This window comes from Blennius ocellaris (assembly GCF_963422515.1).
Source record: "Blennius ocellaris genome assembly, chromosome: 4".
NCBI classification, from domain to species: Eukaryota; Metazoa; Chordata; class Actinopteri; order Blenniiformes; family Blenniidae; genus Blennius; species Blennius ocellaris.
Window position 1 is genome coordinate 22,665,540 of NC_137653.1, and position 22,167 is coordinate 22,687,706.

General features: G+C 44.2%; 1 protein-coding gene across 3 annotated transcripts in view; it reads right to left on the reverse strand.

Annotated features, from left to right (window-relative positions):
• The window catches only part of foxp1b (forkhead box P1b), a gene marked incomplete at its 3' end in the record, with an annotated part of 199,229 nt that overhangs the window by 73,700 nt on the left and 103,362 nt on the right, over positions 1-22,167 (reverse strand). For all 3 annotated transcript variants that reach the window (XM_080495079.1, XM_080495078.1, XM_080495077.1), the window contains exon 6: positions 17,574-17,746. In XM_080495079.1, the coding sequence (XP_080351205.1) occupies positions 17,574-17,735 (162 nt within the window). In that variant the 5' untranslated portion in view covers positions 17,736-17,746. The remainder of the gene's footprint in view (positions 1-17,573; positions 17,747-22,167) is intronic.

The window sequence follows — 22,167 nt, forward strand, 5'->3', positions numbered from 1 at the left end:
GAAACAGGAATCTGGGGGTGTGATATCGGCTGGAGGCCTCATCATATTTAGAATGAAAACTGAATGTAACTCGAGTAAGAATCAGGGAGGCAATGTGTTTATGTGTCCAATATGAAATGCTGCTGCAAGCGCATCATTTGTACCCGTGATAGGAAGGAGGTTATTAAAATATGGAGTATCTGTCCACCGGTGAAAACTGCAGGTCATCTTTGGGGAGAGACGTGGCTTCTTTATCCTTATAATTTTAACATTTTTCAGAAGAAAGAATGACATGAAACAAACGAGTGGAGGATATGACTTCGATTAATAATATTAAACAATACGAATATGAAGATTCACAATCAATTTAATTTCAGAACAGGTTTTTTTTTTAACTTGCACAATATGCTGGAAATGTATTGTAACTGGACTGTGGTAAGTTGTGTTTCCATGCTCTGTTCATTTAAAATCATGTCGCTTTCGCCACATTCAACCACATTATTGGATGTTTAGCTAATATACTACAACCTGAAACAAAAGACAATCTTATATTCGAAACATAATCAGATATGTTTAGAAACCCGGCATATAGACTTCTCCTTGGTGTGAATGGACGAGGATCCGTGTCAACATCAGGTGTATCGATACCACTTTTTTGACGCATGCGTACCACTTGCCGATACCAAGCACCGATACGAGTACTTATTAAATGTCATGAAGTCTAATTTATACTCAATATGAAAACAACGACTATGTGTTGCTAGAAACCACCACCACAAAGCCTTGAAGGCTCCGGTATTCCACTGCGTCGACAGAACGCACCACGCAGTGTGTAGAGTCTCTCTATACTATAAACTGTAGACCGAGCTCGTTAATGAGTCTATCAGTCATACTTTAATCATGTGTAGCATCGCTGACGTGTGAGCTTCAAAACTCTTTTACATGTCGCACAGCTGGGAGTGAAAACACTCATTGATCCGCCGAGCAGTGAATCTAATGAGTGACATCGGGCGAACTGTAAAGTGTGACTGATGATTAAGTTGCTGGTGTTGTGGACATGGTGGACATGGCAGACATCGCTTGTCCTCTCTTGTATTCCTGCTGCTGACGTTGCTGATGGATGACGTCACATAATACTCACCGGGTCGTATTGGAGATATTTCATGAGTACATGCAGGTTGTGCAGTGTCACACCTGATACCCGATGCTGGTGTCGGTGCATCGCCAGCGATAAGGTCAGCGTCTTTATGAGCCAAGCCAGTGAATGAAGTGATTACCCACTTGTTAAAGTACAATGTTTCATTCACTTTATTACTAAATCTGACTTCTGCTAATGCCGCCTGGCTAAACTAAACACATTGTTGATGAAGGAGTTCAAGAACACTGACCGAGTGCCTCAATATTCTAAAGTCATGAAACCAGTCATGATGTCTGTAAAACAGTCTGGACCCGGGATAGAGCTGGGAGTGAAGGCCTCCACGTACATGGAGCGTCCTCCCTCCCAGTAGTGGTGGGATGGTGGTGAGGGGGCCAAGGGGAGGAGAGGAGCGTATTTACTGATGTGGTTATCTTGTTCTGTGACAGGCAGGATCACTCAATCAGCCGTGCGATGGCTGAGCCCAGGCGCGCACACCGCTGCACTTTTGGGGAGGAGGAGGCGTCAGCCAAGCCAAATCTGATCAACAAGACGCACTTCTCCTGTGCCACGGCTATCTGAGATGATGATGATATTATGTGCAAGTGAACAAAGCGATGAAGACAGCGCCAGGGAGAAACAGGAGAGATGCACAAGGAGACAGTGAGAGCTGAAGGTGGAAACCTCCTCAGTGGCGCCGCTACTTAAAGGAACAGCAATACGTCCGCTGTCCAAACCACAGGTCTTATTTACTGTCTTTAACTACTGATAATAGGTACCAAAAGCATGATTCCACAAGTTTTTTATCTAGTCTGTTAATGAGTAAAGGTTTTTTTTTTAGCGCATTGGTAAACTGTTATTATGGGGCCAAATTTGCTGTTTTATTGTTGCTTTAAGAAAGGGCTGTGAAACATAACATCACATCGGGGGGATTTTTACTCTGGGCCGTGCTACTTGCTACATGCTCGACTATTTTTAAGGCTCAATAACCAGCAAGGCTACATGCTAAACATAATCAAAGTATGACTGATACGCTCATTAACAGCGAGCTGGAGTGCGTGGCAGCAAACCGAGAGCTCATTCCCTCCATTTACAACTCAGAGTACGCATAGGGCAGCGCGTAGCGTCTATCTACGGACTGCCCTATCGGTACTGTAGAAGCAGTCGTATGCTGGAGCCTTCATGGCCGCTGGAGGATCAAGTGGCGTCAACGTAGAGGCTGAGCAGGGGTGGTTCGTAGCAACGCATAGGCTGCACATGCTGCGTATAGAAATTATAAGGAATTTAATAAGGACTCAGTATCAGGACCCGGTATTGGCAAGTAGCTGAGGGTTAGTACTTGTAGTTTTCCTTTAAAAATGTCGTACTGGTGCATCCCTATCAGATACTGTTCATGATAGTGTCAAGGCGAGGAGGCGTTGGAGGTACAGATAATCAGCTTTAGCTAAATGCGAGTTGAGGAGACTGATGTGCGGCTTTTGAACTGTTTGCATTCAGACAACAAGACAAGTAAAAAGCAACCATCATTCGATAACTGAAGAATTCTGTAATCTTCATTTAACGTCTAAAAACCCCCAAAACAAAGGGGGCAACGTATAAATAACTACCTAATTTTTGATGGGTCTAAAACATGTATTTTGGTAAAGGAGAACATTTTCAGCATATTAAGTCCTACAAAATCTACATATTCCAGATGCCTTTAAACCAGCGTGGATGCTCAGTGGGAGACTGATAATCGACTCGCTCTGAAACCAGCGAAGACACGTGCGATGTGCTCGGGGCCACTCCACGCCGGGCGGAAGATAGAGCCCAAAGTGTCTCCAACATGCCGATTTAGTTTAATAAAAACCTTGTGCCTCACAACACTCTTTACCAGATCAAAGAGCTCAGGCATTTATATGTTGGAGATAGTCTCACATTAATTATCAAAACCTTGGATTAAAAAATAAAAACTTGTCCGTCCGGTAGTTACCAATTAAAAACACAATACTGGCAGTGCAGATGACATTTCTAATGATACCTGCTAAAAATTACCGACATGTACATGTCATTAACAGGTTAAAGAAATTTGCATTTAGCAGAGAGGAAAATAAATATAGTGTTGAGTGTGCAGATAAGAGCTCAGTAATTAGGAGTAGGCATTGCAGTGGTGGAAAACATTTGAAGAATAAACCTGGAATAGTTTGCTTCTTTCTCTGTTGCCCTACAGATATTTTACATTATTCAATCCAAAATACCATCTTTCTGATTCTAACTTTTCTTTTGCATGTTAATGTTTAATAAGAGCCCTCGGCTATCTATGGGCACAATTATTAGATATCCGCAGAGAGAAATTGAAAAATTAATCATACTCTCAATTTTGTACTTCTCTGATCCATTGGAAATGGCTCTAAGAGCTTCTCCCCTGTCACCGGCTCCATCTAAACACAATCAGCCTGCTGCCAGAGATGGCTGCTTGGGCTACAAAGACAATTGCATCAATACAGTAATTAACTGGTTATTTATGTGTTGGCACTTGTCCTGATGCGCCACAACACTGATAAGCATGTTGCGAGTGGTGGTGATTACAGAAACATTTCTTCTTGGCCGGCGACATTAATACCGAGGGTGCGTTTAATTAACAAAAAAATATTACGGAACAAAGCGCGGTGGATATGCATCAAACGTGACTCTGTGTCAGATATCTCTCTCCATCGGCCAAGAGTACACACTGCTTGATGACACATTAAGCCACCAATACATTCTGAATGACTGCTCCTGATAGTTTTTTTTCTCCCCTCACACAAATTGCCAGGTGTCTTGTGCAATTATATGTCCATACAAGTCAATTATCCCAGTGTGGCTCCTGTGCTGCTCGCTCTCTGTCGAGACTGCATGCAATCTATGCTAATATCAGAAAATATGCAGATGTAAGTGAAGACTCGATAAGGATTTACACACGTGTATTATTTAACCTGTTACGCCATAAAGGCGATACAAAAACTTCAATACAGACTTAAGGAAAGGCACGAGTTTAATGCTTAGTTTTCTCGCACTGAAAGTTGTAAAAATGTTTGTTTGGTCTAATACATATGATGTTGTGAGCAGCATGACAACATGAGTGTTACTCAACATGCTGAGAGTGTTTCAGGCCAAATAACTTTGATTTCAGTTATCCTGACCATTCAATCACTCCAATCAGACTTCCCTTTAGTGGGATGTTGTTTTTAACTTTTAACTATTGATATTCTGATTAAGAGGCCTTGTCTGCTTAGTCGCTGTCTATATTTTATTTGCTCATCTAAAAAAACCCAACTAAAATCCGGCTCCATTTACATGACAACAGCAATGTTTTCAAAACAATGTTCTTTACGCGGAAACAGCAAATATGTTGAAAACAATGTTGTTAGCATGCCAGGCCACTAGTTGGCACGGTTGTTGGTTTTTGTCATGAAACCACACACACACATGCACGCAGAGAACAATACGATATAAACATAAACAAAGGCGAGCACACGGACATTTGTATGGACAGAAAGTTGGTTTACTATTCTGGTTGATTCTCAACCATAAAACCACCAAGTCCCAGGAGAACGTGAATTGGGAGTCAGAAACTTGATGCTATTGACCACCGACTCCAACTATTTACTACGGTCGTGGCGCAAATGCGCAGTCGTAGCCTTTCAGAAAAAAAAGTATTTTTCTCATGTGTCCATGGAGACGGAACATATCCAAAAAGTTCCACCTTGGGAGTTTTCAAGAAGTTGCGGTTACAAAAATACATCTGCCTTATAATTAAGAGATTAAATGTGTTTTGCACTGAATCCCAAATTCTCCCAAATTGAATAATGGGGTCAAATCATGGCCGGGTGCTGACGGTCATGTTTAGGCTCTTTTTCCTCCTCTTTCACTCCTCATGGGCAACAAAGATGAATCATCTGTGTTTTCATCGATAGATCTTCTGCCTCTCAGTCCACTCCGGCTGGACTCCCCCAGCTACACTTCAGCCCAGACTTCCTCCTCCTCCTCCTCCTCCTCCTCTTCCTCAATCCCACCCACAGACCTCAGAAGAGAGCCCCCGTCCTCCTCAAACAAGTCTTTCTTTAACATCTGCCCAGAAGCAGCGCCGCTTGTCTTTTGTCCACTCACTGTCTCCTAAGGCATGTCATCCAGCTCTAATCAAGCAGAAAATGGTCATAAATATTTCTTTCTGCTAGATTTCACATTCACATTTCACGCAGGGACATGATATTCTCTCCCCCCTCGTACCTCCGGGGAGTACCTAATGCAAAAAACAGTTACTTATATTCAAGGCTCATGTTCCTTCAGTCAAATGCAGAATATATTCCCCCGTTTGTGTGGGGGGAAAAAAAAAACAAAAAAAAAAACAAGAGAAAACGGGCGCTCGGGGGTGGAGGGGGAAGACATAAAGGACTGTCTTATTTTCTGTGCCATTTACTGGCTAGCACTTTCACAGCCATCCCATTACATCATGTCAAAGATTGTAAACAAGCAAATAACAACAGAGTATCAGAGAGCGCGGTGAGGGACTGTCCTGGAGGTCTCTCAGTCACCGACCGGGGAGGGGAAAAAAACATTTGTTTTTATTGTCCATTTAAATAATACATATAAATATATCTTTTTGTATAGAGAGAGGGGCTGCATGAGGATTTATGTGAACCATTGTCTGTGGCCGGGCTAAGTATTTATGGCACACGTCATTCACAGGACGCCGAGGTGCCATCACTGTTATTTATGACGAGACAGCCCATCATGGCATATCATTCTCTAAATGGTATACAGCTATTCACCAGTGAATACGGACCTGTGCCATTTTTCTCTCAAATAGAGGCCATGTCAGTGCCGAGCGTGCAGGGGAGCTGTTATTAATCACTGATACATGCTTTGATGGGTGAAGACATGTCAAACAATCAAATTTACTCCAACACACCTATACGTGGCGTGGCTGTCCGTGCATATTTACTTCAATGAAGGCTCATTTGATCATCAGAATTGGCAGTTTATCATATTCCGCCGCAGCGGGCAAAAAACAGAGCAGTCAACTTCTTGCTGCATCGGAAAAACAGGGAACGCACACGGTGAGGTGGTGCTGTGAAACCACAGCTCCGTGATGTTACTTATACCGTGTGTCCCAGCAACATATTCTCAGTGTGTGTGTGTGTGTGTGTTACATATATGGATTATTTTCAGCCCCGAAAAGCTGAACAATCTGGTCAAAACACTTCATTTTCATATTTTAGGCCTTTAAGAAAACCAATGTATGATGCATTTATATTGGAAAATTGATATATTGATGATGAAACACAAACTGAGACTAACAACGGCATAAACTAACTAATGAATTTAGGGTACAGGAATGAAAGTTTTTACTTACAAAAACGTTCAGAAGAACCTAAAATAACAAACGTGATTAAGCAGAAAACTGAGATGTGTATACCTATGAGTTAGAGCATCCACAATGCACCATGCACAATATAAATATTGTTTTCCAAGTTAACATGGAATGTGCATTCTTGCTCTGTAAATACAAAATGATTTTAAATGTATGATCAAATCCCTTTATAGCTGGAAGCCTCTGGGCAGAAGTCAGTAACACCAAAATCATTACAAAATTACCTCAAATTTCCACCTATGGAATGCTGTAGATGTACAGTGAAAATATTCATGCAATGGAAAAGAAAAAAAAAACATGGCCTTTTAAAGCTGGTGTAAATTAGTGGTAGTAGAACGAGCACTGGTGTTTGGTAGTTCAACAACATAAGCACCATCCACTTACGTTCTTGTATTTATTGTAATACGTCACATTACCATATGTTTACTGAATATCCTGTGACGCTATCTACTTCAAGCTAATTAACAGGTATTACTCTGTCCTGTCTTGTAATACCACTTTGTGACAGTAGAGAGGCTCGTGCAATAATAGTGTTCATCCTCAACCCGCAGAGGAAGAAAAATCAGTTGATGAACAAACATGTACGGATTAAGTGAATTACGAGCAAACAGCAAACCACCTAAAATCCTAATTACGACAAAAAAGAAAAAAAATGCTAATTCGTAAGAGGGAAAATATGTAATAAATTGTCTAATTTAAAAAAAATCATCAATACAGTGAAAAGGGCTTTAGAGTCTGCAAGTTAACCTCTGGGCCCAAGCTTATCTTGTCCTGTAATATAACTGTACACCACAAGGTGGTGTAGTGAGCTGATTATTATGAAATAGAAAATGAAGCAGCCGGTGAATGGAGCAGGAAACAAAACATGATGATATTACCATACAGGCAATATAAGCTAAAACACGGATAAAAGAATGAAGGCATAACTTTTTACATCAACATCAGCCCGTTTGTCCTGAGAGCCAGTGAACAAAGATATGAATCATATCTTCTGTGGCTTTGGAGGAAGCTTTCCAAAGTCGGACAAATTAATCTAGATCATGTCATCACACGAGAGACTTGAAGCCAAAAGATCTTGGCCAGCTGAAAGCAACAAATCTCAAAGCTTCGTTTCATTTAGATGCAGGCGGAAGATTAGTTTCAGTCGGGTTATTTTCCTCCCTTCGTTGTGATCGTTTTTGTGCTTGCTCAGCTTTACTGCTAATTCTCCTTGACATAATTTTACAGTGGTACGTTCACTTCGGTGGAAATAAAGCAAACCCTCCAGGAGCAGGTTATAAACAAACCTCTCTGCCCTCCTTTCTTGTAAAGCTGCGTTGCCCTTGTCCCTTCCCATCAACGGGCTCACTTGTTTAGACCCAGTCTTAAACATCCAGTCCTTATAAAGCGCAGTTGTCTCGGGGTGCCTTTGGGAGCAGTAACTGCAGTCTGTGTGCTCGCAAACGGCAGCAGGTGGCATTTTGCTACCACACAATCACCTTGCTCCCCCTTAAAGCACCCCCACCCCCACCCCGCGGTGTCACCTGACCGAGGCTTCCAGGCTCAGAGCGAACACTGATGTCTATTGCCGACACTGTGCCAAGAGTTTATGAATAAGATATACAAGCCAGGCTCACTACAGGCTTTTCACATTAGCCCCAGTCTCTATGCATACGTGTACACAAGCGTGCGCGTGGTGATGCACATGCATTCAGAGCCGTGTGCACACGTCAACAGTTTCTGTGATGCAGAGTCCGGAGGCTCCCCGTTCACGTGTGGACCCAAAAGATGCCTTAATCTGCAACAAGGATTAGGACTTATTGAAACAAATAAGTGTTTAAAAAAAAAAAGAGAGAGACGGACCCGGTTTCAATTTCAATAGCTCATTTAACCCTTATCGGCCCAAATCCTTGGGGTCCATTCTATGTTAATTGGATCTACATTGCACAAGCATTGGGGGGTGTTAACAAGCACAGCCTATGAATATTAATTACCCTGAAGTTTTCTGCACAGGAAAGACTTCACTGATACATATTAATTCTATGAAGTTTTTAAAGTAGTGCTCTCATTAAAAATGAATAGGCACTGCGCTTGAATGTTTTCCCAAGAGGAATTGTGCATCCTTAAGTCTATCCCTAATAAATTGGGTCAGATTGGCTATCCTTAAAGAATAGCTTCCCCTTAAAATGGCACCATTATTATTCAGCTAAATGTAAACATACGGATCGGGCGAGGAGAGGCTTTTGTTTAAACTGTGTTTTGACAATGGCCATTAAAGCAAGTCATGTCTGAGCGTGTACTCTCCCGACCACAGCCTCCTGAGGCCCTGTTAAAACGGTTACTTATTTACAACACTAAACACACAAGTTGTTCAGCTAAACAGTGCAAAATTACTCCGCATGCTCGCGTGTGTGTGCGTGTGTGTGTGTGTGTGTGTGTGTGTGTGTGCATCTTCATGTGCAGCATTCGGAGGCAGTTGTTGGCACTACTTTAAATAAAACATCGAGGATGCATTAGTCCTCTGGCTAGCCGAGGCCTCTCTCTCTCTCTCTCTCTCTCTCTCTCTCTCTCTCTCTCTCTCCCTCTCCCTATCTCGCTCTTTCTCTCTGAGCCATTTAATACTGAACCGATGCAGACGTGTTTCCCCGTCTGCCTGAAGCCAGCTGCCTCAGACACCTGCTCCAAGTTTGCCCACTTCAGCACAAACACGCAGAGCGTGGCCATCAAAGGCCATCCGGGCGCCGCACAATAAGAGCCACTTCGCTCTTCTTAATGATACCAGCATGCAACGCTGGCATCGTTTACGTTTGAGGTATTTGTACGCGCACGGGCCCTTCACAGTTTTTCCTGTCCGCACATTTACCATTGAGACATACGGTGTATTTCACCTCAAACACAGTCACTTCATTCACTCTGTAGACGCTAAATGAACATAGAACATCCGGTGAGGAACAGGTGAAAGATGTGTGTGGGGGCAGAGAATATATGAGAACATTTTTCGTGAAATCGAAAAATTCCTTTGGAAAATGAGTACAATTGAAACATGAATCCAATTTGAATGAGAGCTTCTGGCGCAAAATGCAGTGAAATGTCCAAAAAACACGTCTACTATTGCTTTTGCGTGATGCGAACATTTACAAAAAGTTGCATTTCTTTCCGTTCCACCTTGGGAGCCATTTTCAGAAAGTTGCATTTCCTGTGGCTCTGAGCACCGTTGACAAGTTAACTGACTGCGTGTCAGTGTTAAGTGTTCACTTAAAAACATTGTCGCGTAAACGGGGCTTCAAACATATTGTTGCTGTTGTGAACAAAATCTTCTCGTATGCTACTTGGGTTCTTATTTTTGAAAATAGAATAGGCGTTGGAAAAAAAAAAAGTTGATTCCATTACACTCGTGGCTTAGTGTGACTTATGTAATCATTTAATAAAGCGCGTCTTCTACAAAAAGAAGACGACACGCTGGGAAAAGTACTGCTGGATAATTTGCTTATGTTGTTTGAGGGCGATTGTGAAACAAATTAGCACGTCTAACCCTTTGCACTTAATGCACAATATAAATATTGTTGCATTTAAAAATTTGCTTCCAAGTATTGTAATGAATATTTCATTGTAACCCCTCGTGTCGTCACATTCTAAGCATGGGGCCACAAAAATAAATAAATAAATACATTGCGAACATCTCCATCAGTTTCTTATTGTGGAGTGAATCTTGGCATGTGAAATGAGCCAACATGTCCGTCCTGATGGCCGCAGTGCCAAACAGCCCCCCATCCCCCCCTCCCGCTTGCCCACATGAGCAGGGCCTGTAAACAGGATGTGGACCCGAGCAACAGTCAACTATTTTAAAGCATGAGCTCGGGCACACATGCAACCTGCGCTTCATCTCCTCTCAGTCGGGGAGCGGCGGCTGGAGGTAGACTCAACAAAACGGATGAGTTCAGAGGACGGCTGTGCTGGAAGGCGTCCAGGAGACAAAAGGGAGGTGCTGGGTGGTTCACCTCCTGAAGCCTCGACGACAAAAGCTGGGTGACTAAAAGAATTTGAAAAGTTGCACCTAGACTAAACACATTACACACACATGCGCGCACACACACACACAGAAATGTATGTAGCTGTGTCTGAAAAGAAAATACGATTCGAGTGAAAGCCCCGGTAAAAACTATTTTCAATGACAGAGGCTGTATTTCTTTTTTCCCCTTAGTAATTATTTCCCCTCTTTTTTCCCTCCAACATAAGCATCGCATCACTGTTCAATTTTCACCTCCATCTGTGTGATTATTAATCAGATCACACATCAATTGCCAGAACCAGCAAAGAAATTCAGCCTGTAATAAAACTGTCATGTGCTGTGGTATAAAGACAGATGTTGCCAGTTGTGTGATAACATAATTAAACTGTTCTGTGAGGGATTCCATAAAATTATTCAAATTGGACGAGCACTATCATTTTACCAATAAGCAATTTAGGGCAATATACAGTGTCATAACACTGATGTTATCCTCTCTTGCCAGATTTTCCAATAAGCCGGAGCCTCTGCTCGGCCTCCTGTGACAATATGAAGAGCAGACACCTGAGAGGAGTCGTGGAGACGCTTCTATAAACTGTACATGTGAGTTTGAGGACAAGTTTCACACTGACTGGATTAGTGCACACCAGCGACTGGACAAAAATCACCAGGAGCAAAGACTCTGCTATCTCTAATTTGGAATATTCAGCATTTCACTGCACAGACTGTATATACATGAATCTGTAGCAGAGCCAATACAGAGATACGGGCAGGAATTCAATTCAACAGCGTCGTGATAAGGCCGCGTTCTTCTTGTGTAACAGTGTCTTCTTTTTTTTTTTTTTATCCGGGCGTAGCGCTGTCTCTCTCCCGTCGCCCTCAGCTCTACCGCAGCGCACATACGATTAGCAGAGATCTGAGGCAGAAAAAGGCTCCGTGGCTGACCTGTTCACTCTCTGGGTCCCACCGTGAGCCCGTAAAGCTGAGGGACCGGCAGGTCCTGCACTCCAAGGCCTCCGCCTGTTCAACACCTCTCCTAACACACACAAAGACTTTCCTGTATCTCAGCTTTGAAAGGAAATGTTCGGGATGTATTTGAAGTGAGGTTGCATGGTGGCGCAGTGGTTAGCACCGTCTCCTCACACTGACAAGTCCCCGGTTTGAGTCCCAGTTTGAGTTTCCTGTTCTTTGCACACAGTCAGCTGGATACACCACATGACTCTGTGCTATAGAGAGCGACGTAGAGGTTATTCGGATTTATCTCCAACTTTTCAAGGGACTAAATTGTAAAATAGTTTTTTTCCAGTGGTTCCATAACCAGGTATGTTTCATTGTCTCATTTTCTCAGTTACAATGAGCATCATGTTATACATTGGAGCATTACTTTCAATAGGAATCTGGTGAGGTCAACTCTTAATATAATGCTACTCCCACTGAGCCTGTTTGCCTGATAAATGGGAGTAAATATATTACTGTAATAATCAGACTTGAAGTGTGTACATATAATGCACTAATTGATAAACCCTGATTTACATGTTTCGGTCTTTTGTAAGATTTTTGTTCAGGTATTTGAACATGACAATTTAACGTAATTTCCAAAACGTTTGGTTTTCTTATTTCATCCCAACATGGCGAGGCTTACAGTCAAATTTCTATTGACCAGACGTGCTGTTACTTTCCACTCACGTTTGTTAGTTTTTAGCTTCCACTTGCATTGTGACGACATCCCTGCTGTTTTCTACATGCAGATGGGAAATAAGAAGAAAAACAAATAAAAATCAGATTAAGCCATATGACTATCTGAGGTGTGTTAATGTGATTCCTCATAATCTGATAACTGCCGTTATTTGATAAAACATATCACATTATGTGGTTTACTTGAAAAATCTCCAGAAATCAAATAATGTTGGATTTCCAGTGTGCATGTAACTGGACTCCGTCAATCTAGTCATGGTGAGACTGAAAACACCTGAAGAAAGCCATCGAGAAACATCAGGAGAGGTTTAAAAAAATTTTTTTTAAATGGATCTGTCAAATCCATACTGGTCAAGTGCAGAACATTGTGTCAATGTCCGAATGTTTATGGAGCTGACTGTTTATCTGAGGGATATGCAGGGCTTATTGTGCGGCTCTTCTGCCTCCTTCAGCTTGGTGACGGTGGGCAAGATTTTCCTCTCCACCTCCTCCACCACCACCTCCATCGGGGACCTTGTAAGGCTTGCATTATGCATACGGGAAGGCAGTGCCCGCTCAGCTCTTTGTGTGGCCACTGTCCTGCGTGTCATTCTCTCCTCTCTGCACACGCAACACAGCAGACACCTTAACCATGCAGGCAGAGACCCCCCCCCCCACACACACACACACACACACACAGAGTTTACTGGTCTTATCTTTCAGTGTGTAGCTGGAAGGATGCAATAAAAGAAAAGCAATTATTCATTCCTGATTTTTTTTTTTCCTCCATTTGTGTGTACAGTATCACCGGAGTGGAGGGGCTCTGCTAAACGACAGGATATTAACATTTAACGCTCTACAGCGGACTCAAATGAACCAAATTTGGAAGCAGAGGAACAACTTGGAGCATTTAACACGGGAGAGTCAAACTCATTTTAGTTCAGACAACCCACTTAGATCTTATTGAGGCCGCGGCTGCAAAATAATGAACGTGATAAAAACAACTCCAAGAGTAAAGCACAGTTTACATGACAACGTTTTCAAGTGAAAATGCTGAACTTTCGTTGCATATTGGATGTCCATTTATATGATTACAGTGCTCGGAGCCGCTAAAAATGGCTCCCAAGTAGGAACTTTTTGAAAATGCTACTACTCTGTCTCCATGGAAAGGGAGGAAAATGCAATTTTCACAGAACCCACTGGTGACGCAACATGCTAACTACATGTTCAGTGTTTCTGCCATTTCAGTGTAAATGCAAATCTTTTCCATCACAAAAAAAATGCAAAAACAATGCATTTTTCACTTGAAACGTTGTGGGAACGGCTCCTTAGTTACAGTGCAAATAAGTATGAATACGTTCCGACTCATCATCAGATTTAATGACAGATTCTCAAGAAAACCTAATTCGAATATTGACAAAGGTCCTTATCTTCCAGAATTAATGTTTGAAGTGTTCCTACCTGAATGTGCATGATTTCAGACTCACAGTCAGCGTAGAGCTTTCAATGCTAATGCTATCTTGCTCGCAACAAGGGAGGTTGGCGAGATGAAACGTGAAACTGACGTGCTTAAAAAAAAAGGAAAAAAATAAATAAATCGCAATTTGCACCATATACATTGTGCATTGGATGCACCTTCTTGATGCAACTGAGTCCGAGCATTAATCTAATGTTCAAGGTCCTCAAGGATCAATCATTGAATAATGGAAGGCAATGTGTGCCTTGTGTCATCCTCCAGGCCTGTTCGGACTCTCCAATGGACCACTCTTGGCCCACAGGCCGTATGTTTGACACCAGGTGCTTTACTGAGCGTCCGTCATCGTGCAGCGTGTTTATCTGACAGCTGCAGCTGCACGACGACTTCCTGTTGCAAAATCATTTTAAATCGCAAATCACAAACTCGGTTGTTGCAAAACACTTTCATACTATTGTGTTTACTTGTATTTTATGCGCTACAGTATCTTCACTTCCTCATGCGGATGTTCCGTTAAAACCGCAACTTCTGCAATAAAATCACAATAATAACACAAACAACCAGTCAGGGTGTATCTGGGGTGGGGTGTGTACGTGTGTGTTAAGGACACAAACTCCTGAAAAAATTTAAATAAGAAAAGAGATGCACTCATGTATCATACACAATTCAAAGCAAACAAACAGCAAGAGAGTGCACAACAAACATTTGCATGACATTCAAAACTGTGAGTTTCAACATAACAGATTGAAGTTCCTTAAAAACTGAATTCTGCTCAATTTCAACAGATTTGTAGGGGGAAAAAAAGAAACGCAGCGTTCTCTCTCCCCCCACCCGCGGCTCTTAACAAACAGTATTTGACTTACTAATAGAGATGCTTAAATCAAGCTTATGGTCCACTTCCCCCAAATCTGACTAGTCTACAAGATGAATTCCCCTGTCAGGATCAAGATGATCAAACAGATTACAATTATTTCATCCCCCATCTTTATTAATGAGGACTGTCTTTCATAGTTATGTTGCCTAATAAGAATAAATGATATGCCACTGCCAGGTTTGTTGTTGCGGCTCACTCTGGGGACTCTCAGACACTTGAACGTGTTTTTAGATTGATTTTAGCATCACGTAAAGGAGTAATAGCACCAGAACAAAGACAGGACCCTCGGTGTGTCAGGTAGAGATGTATTAGCACCGGCCACAAATAAAACTTCAAAGGAAAGACGGCGAAATGCACAAAAGTAAAAAGTTATCAAGTAATTGAGCGAAGATCGTAATGCCTAGGGGACAATTAACATGGTTCATGGTGCATGAGTGAAAATCCTGGGTTAGTCTAATGGGAGAATAAAAAGACTTGCTTGCCTGTGTGCCTTCCCAGTAACACTACCTCGGTAAGTAGCCTATCAAAAGCCATTGTCAGGAGAGTCATGAGAGTGAGACATCTCGTCCTCCGTCCCCATCCATGCGTCATTTATCACACAACAATTAACGCACCTCCCTCGGTTTCTGCACGGCGGCAGAAATTAACCGCTGGATTCGTTGAAAAGGCAGAAGCCAAGCAGCAGCTCTTGTTATTGACCACAGCAGAAAGCAGAGGGCAGGGAATGTGACTGGAGTATATTGAGCTGGGATTGAGAGAGTGGCTCGTTTTCCCCCCTCCTTTAAATGCTGGAGAGCGGCAGTTCTTTCTGGATGACTTGAAAACAGGGACCATGCTTGGACGCCCGGCTCTATTCTACTGGGGAGGCTTTATTTCCATCCTCTCTCGGTGTCAAGTGCACATCCATGACACTCTCTCTCTCTCTGTCTCTCTCTCTCTCACCCACCCACCCCCCTGCCCCTCTCTCCCCCTGCCTCAAATTTATCAAAGTTGTAGCCCCGTTGTCTTTGCAAAGCAAATCAGAATGTGCCGCTGGCGAAGAATGGAGCAAAAGTCAACAGGAATTAAGTTTCAGTGCAACTGTTTACTCAACTGTGGCCTGCAGTTATTGAAATTTTATCCATGGTTTTGTGTGACTACTGCAGTAATGAATTCAGTATGGCTGTGACTTTCTCACTGACGACATGCTCATTCCGGCCTGGAAAAGAAGGCGGGGTGGGAGGAAGGAGGGGTGTGTGAAGAGCACATCTGCAGAAGGCTTAAGGCAAAAAAAAAAAAACAGGACACACATTGATCCACAATTTCTACTGACTGATCAACCAATACCTCTTTCCCAATGTAAAACTGACCACTTATAAACACAACAACCTGTGTCCACTTGTGATTCAGGCCTTACGAGTCCACACATGAAATAGTGTTTTGCTCCAGAACAAGTCAGTGCACTTGTCATGCTGCCACCGGCCACTAGTCGGTGCTACAGAGTCGTCAACCAGCACTGCCCCTGTTCACGAAAATGCTCGAGTTGTTGCCCGAGATGTTGTCTCACGAAACCGGCACTATCTGGGACTAATATCATCTGGGAAGTTGAAATAAATAAATAATACATGTAGCTTCAGGAGAAAAGAAGCAGGCACACGGGCTCACGTTCAACATTCAAGCATTTGGACGTTAACCTGCACGGATCAACAGCTGCTGACAACAACTCATCTTGACAATGATATGCTTCCACTTAACATTGTTGAAGGGAAAGGCTGGAGGAATTGAATGTATTACATTCATGACACCGTGCGATGTTTTGCTCTATGGTTCAGCAACAACCGCTTTTCAAAGTTTTACCACCAACCAGACGTCTGATGAGGCCTCATAGAAAACCTGTGGAGGAGGCAATTTGAGGGAGGTAAATGGTGTTTACCTTCTTATTCTATGAAAAAAAACTTTTCCTCCATCTGTTTTTATTGAATGGCTAAAAGCACCAAATGGTAGTGCACTTCTGTATAGCAAGGGGTTAGGGAGAGCATTTAGCCAATATAACACAATTATCTGGGTGGTAATGCCATATAATATTAAATGATTGTTTTGAAACCGTCAACAGTGGGCGTCACAACAAAAACATGGAACAGACTCAGATCTAATTTCCCCAGTGAATCCAAAGACGGACTTTAAGGGGAGCAGCATGAGTGATTGGTGATGAATGAACAGACTTCTACCTGTTCAGGCTCTCTGAGTGCGTTGTTTATGACATCATCATAATGCCAGGAGTGCCGAGCGGTGACAGATGACGACTGATAACACTGAGTTATGTCTCATCCCTATATGTTGCAGTGCGATACACCCCCCCCCCTCCTGCAGCACTGTTTTCCTCCCCGTAAAAAATGCTGATGGATGTGGTGTGACAACAGACAACGGCAACGGGGCCTGTGCATCATCACCAAACAGCTCCTGACAACAACCCCGGTCTCTGCTGTCGGATGGAGCCAGATAGCAGAAGACACACTGATCTTTTCAATGTTGTTTCCTTAAACGCGCTGTCGTGTGCCACACATAACGCTGACACCGACAGAAAGAGCTTGTCTGTTTGCCTCAAGTCTCAGACGGCGAAAAATGTTTTCGGCTTCGCGGCGTGCGTCTCTGCTCCCTCATAGGCTCGCGCGGGCGGCGTGTGGCATTAGTGCGAGGTGTGTTTACAGCGAGCCGGCGGGCGGGCGGGCGCTGTCACCGGATTGGATGCCGCGGTTTCTTAACTGTCTACAAAATCCTGCAGCACCTACACACTTAAAATATGTCGCAACATCGCGATAAATATTTCACCAAAATGCAGATGCTACGATAAACACGTTCACAACCAAACACAATCACGCGGAGAGAGCACTTCTCCTTCTTTAAATATTCAAACAGGGCCTCAATATACATAAATAATAATAATAATGTGTTTATGTACTGGATGTACTTTGAGGAGAAATTAAATATTAAGTGGCACTCTAACAGGCGGGCTGCGCCTGCTGATGACATGGCTAAATAACGTGAAGACAGGTGTTGGAGGGTGGGGGGGGGGGGTTCTACCTGGTGCTGCTGGAGGTGCAGGAGGTCCGCTGCAGTCACCTCCAACGACGGCGTGGCACTTTTAGGCCGTCCCTCCCTGCTGGGTACGCCCTCGGCGCCGGCTCCCCCGTTTTGATTGGATGGTCCATTGCTCGTCGCCTCTGTCCCAGATTCTTGCATCATGACTTAAAAACCTAAGCGAGGGCGCAGAGCGAGGAGGGAAACGGGGACAGAGACAGAGAGAAGCAGCTGTTAAAACACACACAGCAATGAGGTCGCATTTCAACTGTGGGCCAAACTATAAACATCTGTCATGTCCTTCCCACACAATTTCACTTTTATTGCAGGTTTCCCTGTTGGTTTGTGCTTCCCTGGGTCTTGTTTGTTTGCTTGTAGCATACGCAATGAGGCAAGAACACACGTGCACACACACACACACACATGGACACCCTCGCAGGCTGCTTCTCAACAGTACAGTAATGAACTGCTACTTTGTTTTGCCCTTTTCCTTTGCGGATCCTCGACAGATGACAAGTCTGGGCGGTAGAAAAGTTGAGCAGGACTCAAGTTTTGTTTGTGTTCTCCATCGCGAGGTGCGGTGGAGGGTTTCGGGAAGGTGTGTGTGTGTGTGTGTGTGTGTGTGTGTGTGTGTGTGTGGGAGGGGGGGGGGGGGGGGGGGGGGGGGGGGGGTCCGAGAGGCATCTGAGAGGAACCCAACCTGAGTCGAGTGAGAGCAGAGGAGCCCAAGAAAACACTGGACCTCCAAAACAAAACACTTTCTATGGAAATGGATATATTTACTTGCATGGCTCCCAGAAGAACCGCGGCCGAATGGCTTTTTAATGGGAAACAGGGCGACTGTGTGAGGCCTGCCAAAGGATCTCCATGAGAAACATCCAATCTGTGGCCCAGCGAAAACAGTCAAATCCTGGAGGGGTACTCAATTAACACCAAAATAAAGATCTGGATTTAAATAAACCCTTTCACAGTTGGAAAAATGTTTTTCATGACTTTATCTCACCCAAGAAAGAAAGGGGGCTAACATGCTAGCAGGGGCATGCTCTATGTACAAATACAACAGCAGTAATCAGTGTGAACGCTCAGCTATTTGGTAACACGTTACGTCCTCTGTTCTGTTTTTGGATACACAAGAGCCAGACAGGCATGCCGTCCACCCCCCCACCGCCCCCGTCTCTCTGGGGATAAGCGCCAGTGACACTGGCGCATATCTGCGCCTGAACTCCTCAAATCAGCCCAATGATTTACAGCTATTGTGCGCTGGTCACAGGCCTCGTCGGCATCGACGCACCCAGCCCCCCGATACCGGGGGGCAGTTAATGAAGCTGACCAAGTCGGGCAGAAGCGAATTAACTTGGCTGATTAATTATTTATATGAAGCAGAATAAATGCCTTTAAAACGCTGCGCCTCATCATGAACGAATGTGGAAAATGGGAACTAAATGCAGATTTATGGTGTCGCGTTGAAGGGCGCGGTAAGAGGGAATGGGAGTTTAGGCGCGCTCAGGTACACAGGCAGAGCGGCGGAGTCTCTGGAGATCCGATCTAAACAAGACGCAGACACCGTGGGGACACACACTCACGCTGACAGATAGGAAATTGAGGTTGACAACTTGTCACACAAGAATATTTACAGAGCATAGGTGAGATAATAATCTAGACATGGGAGTATTGGTAAAATAATAAACAGCGCTATAAGCAGCGGTGCCGTTTTCAGGCCCTGGATGTTCAGTAGCAGTTTGAGGCTGCGAGGAGCTAAAACAGGCCCAGAACAAGAATCGGACGAAGACGACACCACGGTTTACATCTGTACTGCTGAAGAAGCCGTGCTCGCAACAAAGCAGAACTGAGTGAGTCATCTGACACTGCGGCCTGTGCCGGTTCAGCTGTGTGTCACTACGCCCCCACACTCAGGGGCCTGTCTGAGCGGCCCGGGCCCGGCCTACAGGCCCCTGTTCTCTGGACCGAGGCTGCACCACAACACCCCCCCCACCTCCTCCCTCTCTCCCTCCAGACAGATGTTGACCCGGCTCACCCCTCCAGTCTGGCACGGCCCTCCCCTCCATAATGGGATTTTCTAAACAAGGAGTGCGCAAGAGGAACAGTGTGGGATGGGACGCGGCCCAGCCACGACTCCATCTACAGGCCCCCGGCTTGCACCGGCTCCCCCGCCTCCCTCCGAGACACCAATTAGAAACACACATTTTCAAGCGGAATTAAATGCCATTTGAAATAAACCATGTGCTGACGTTATTCGCCCCCACCTATTTTTCACATAAAATAGTTTTTTTTTTTCCCCACATGCAGGAAAAAAATAACTCCTCCTTACTATTTCTTTTTTTTTTTCTGCAGCTCCAGAAGAAGTAGTGGCTATTATACATGCACTGTCATTCCATGCAAAAATTTTCATAATTGTAACGGAAAGGCGTAAATTTCCAAATGCATGGCGTCTCCAAAAGTAATCAAGAGAATGAGCCGCAGGGTTATTTTAATGTATGCAAAACTAGTGACCCACAATAAAGGAGGGAGAGAGAGGCCACAATGAATGCAAAGTAATGCTCACGCTTGGAACCGGCACTGATGAGGGGATGGCTAAAATTAACACCCAATTAATTTTCGAATTGACAAACAAATGAAACCCATAAATCTACTTTCTCATTAATTTTACCACAGAATAATTCAAAGCTGCAATATCATGAGTGGAGAAGGAGAAAAAAAATACTGGCAGAGGGGGAAAAAGAAGAAAAGAAAATGGAAAATGGGCATTATCCATCATAAATATCAAGCGGATAGGAAAGAGCCTTATTAGAGAGTTGTGCTGATAACAGTATTAATCTGGGGGGGGGGGGGCGCTGAGGCAGCGAGGGGACGCCACCGTCAGCTGTGAGGCCCGGGCAACTCCGGCCACGTGACTTCACCCAGAAGACTTCGTTTCTATATGCATATATTTTCACTTTGCTCGGTGAAAAACTGAGAAACCAAAAAAAAACTCCAGAATTTTCCCACGCGTGCTCTGATCTCAGACGTGATCTCGAGTCCAGTGTTCCGCAAAAATAAGTAAATAAGTAAATAAATAAATAGGGCAGTAGTTAGCGGGGTTAACAACATTTGCGTTCATGCTCTGAATACAAACATTTCAACATGAAAAAAAACACACCAACGGAGACACAAGGAATGAAAGAAGAAAAAAAAAGAAATCCTTGTTATTATTAATGGAGCAAGTCTGGGATTTTTTAACTGAAATAAAAAAAAGAGTAGAAAATAATGGAAATTCCAGGATCAAAACAAGGCAACACCAGCAGTTTGACCAAAAAAGAACTGGCTGTGCTGTTGATTATTAGATGCCTGTCTGCTCTGAGGAGGGAGGAGGGAGGGAGTGAGAGGGGGGGTGGAGGGGAGGGGGCGTGCTTGCAAAACAAAACAAGTGTTTGGCACAAACACTGGATGAAAAAAAAAAAAAGGTCAGAGTTTCTGTTTGTTTACACTTGTTTTGTTTTTCCCTGCATCAAATATGGGCAGTACAGTACAAACGAGAGTCACATGTGTCTCCCACCTGACCAGGCAGGTTGAAGGTTAAGAACAGCCGGCGGCCAGAGCTCATCAGTCCTGCCTCTCCTCCTCCCCACCCCCCCTCGCAGGAAATCTAACGCTTGTCCCCCTGTCATGCTTGCCTGGAATTCAACAGCTCAAACAAGTCAGCAGTCGATTCAAAGGTAGGGTCGGGCCCCGCGCAGCTGTGCGCCGACCCTCTTCTCTGCGTTCTGTTTTTCTTTGAACGCTCGTGACGGTAAAAGCCTCGGCCAGCCACCTGCTTGGATCCGCCGGCGTTCTCACACGGCCTCCCCCTTGTTTACACAAGCGCACAACAAAAGCACAACATTTCTTGGGCGGGAGAGATAAAGACGCATGGGGGGGTGCAATAGGGAGACGTTGCACTTTAGGGCCTGTTTAGGTTCGGCTTGGTTGCTAGACTAGACAACACATCGCGGTGTAGCGGAGGTGCGGCAAACAGAAGGCTTCTCAAGGATTCCCTAATTGTTTTGGCTTCTGATGCCAGGAAGGAGTTGAAAGACAAACACAAGCTGCATGTTAAATAATCCATTATCGCAGCCCTCATCGCTGACAACAAACTATTTGTCTCTTGAAGATACTCCGTCGTACCACAGACGTCGGGCGGAGCTTCCCGAACTGTGGGCCCTTGCACCCTGGCATGTGTTGCCTCCCAGCCAGAACCACCTCCATCGAACAAGACCGAACGTGGAGCCGAGTGAAGCTAAAGCCCGGGGACGACACTCCGCCAGAAGGGGCTCGGCGGTCAGACCAAACAAGTGCGTAATCTCGTCAGCCACTCCAACCGATAAGCGGGAGCGGTATCTCCAGACGACTGTGACAATACAGAAGTAACACACGCCCCGATCGCCCTTTGCAAGCAGTACCCCCCGATCAGGAAACGCAGAGCCCAGACACACAGGAGTGTTTTTCTGAGTTCTTCTCAGACATTGTGCGGGTTAAGAGCAAACCTGCTAACACAGCAAACAAAGCAGGCCGTTTGTTTAATAAGTGATTGCTGCCATGACTACAGTAAACAGGGGGAGCA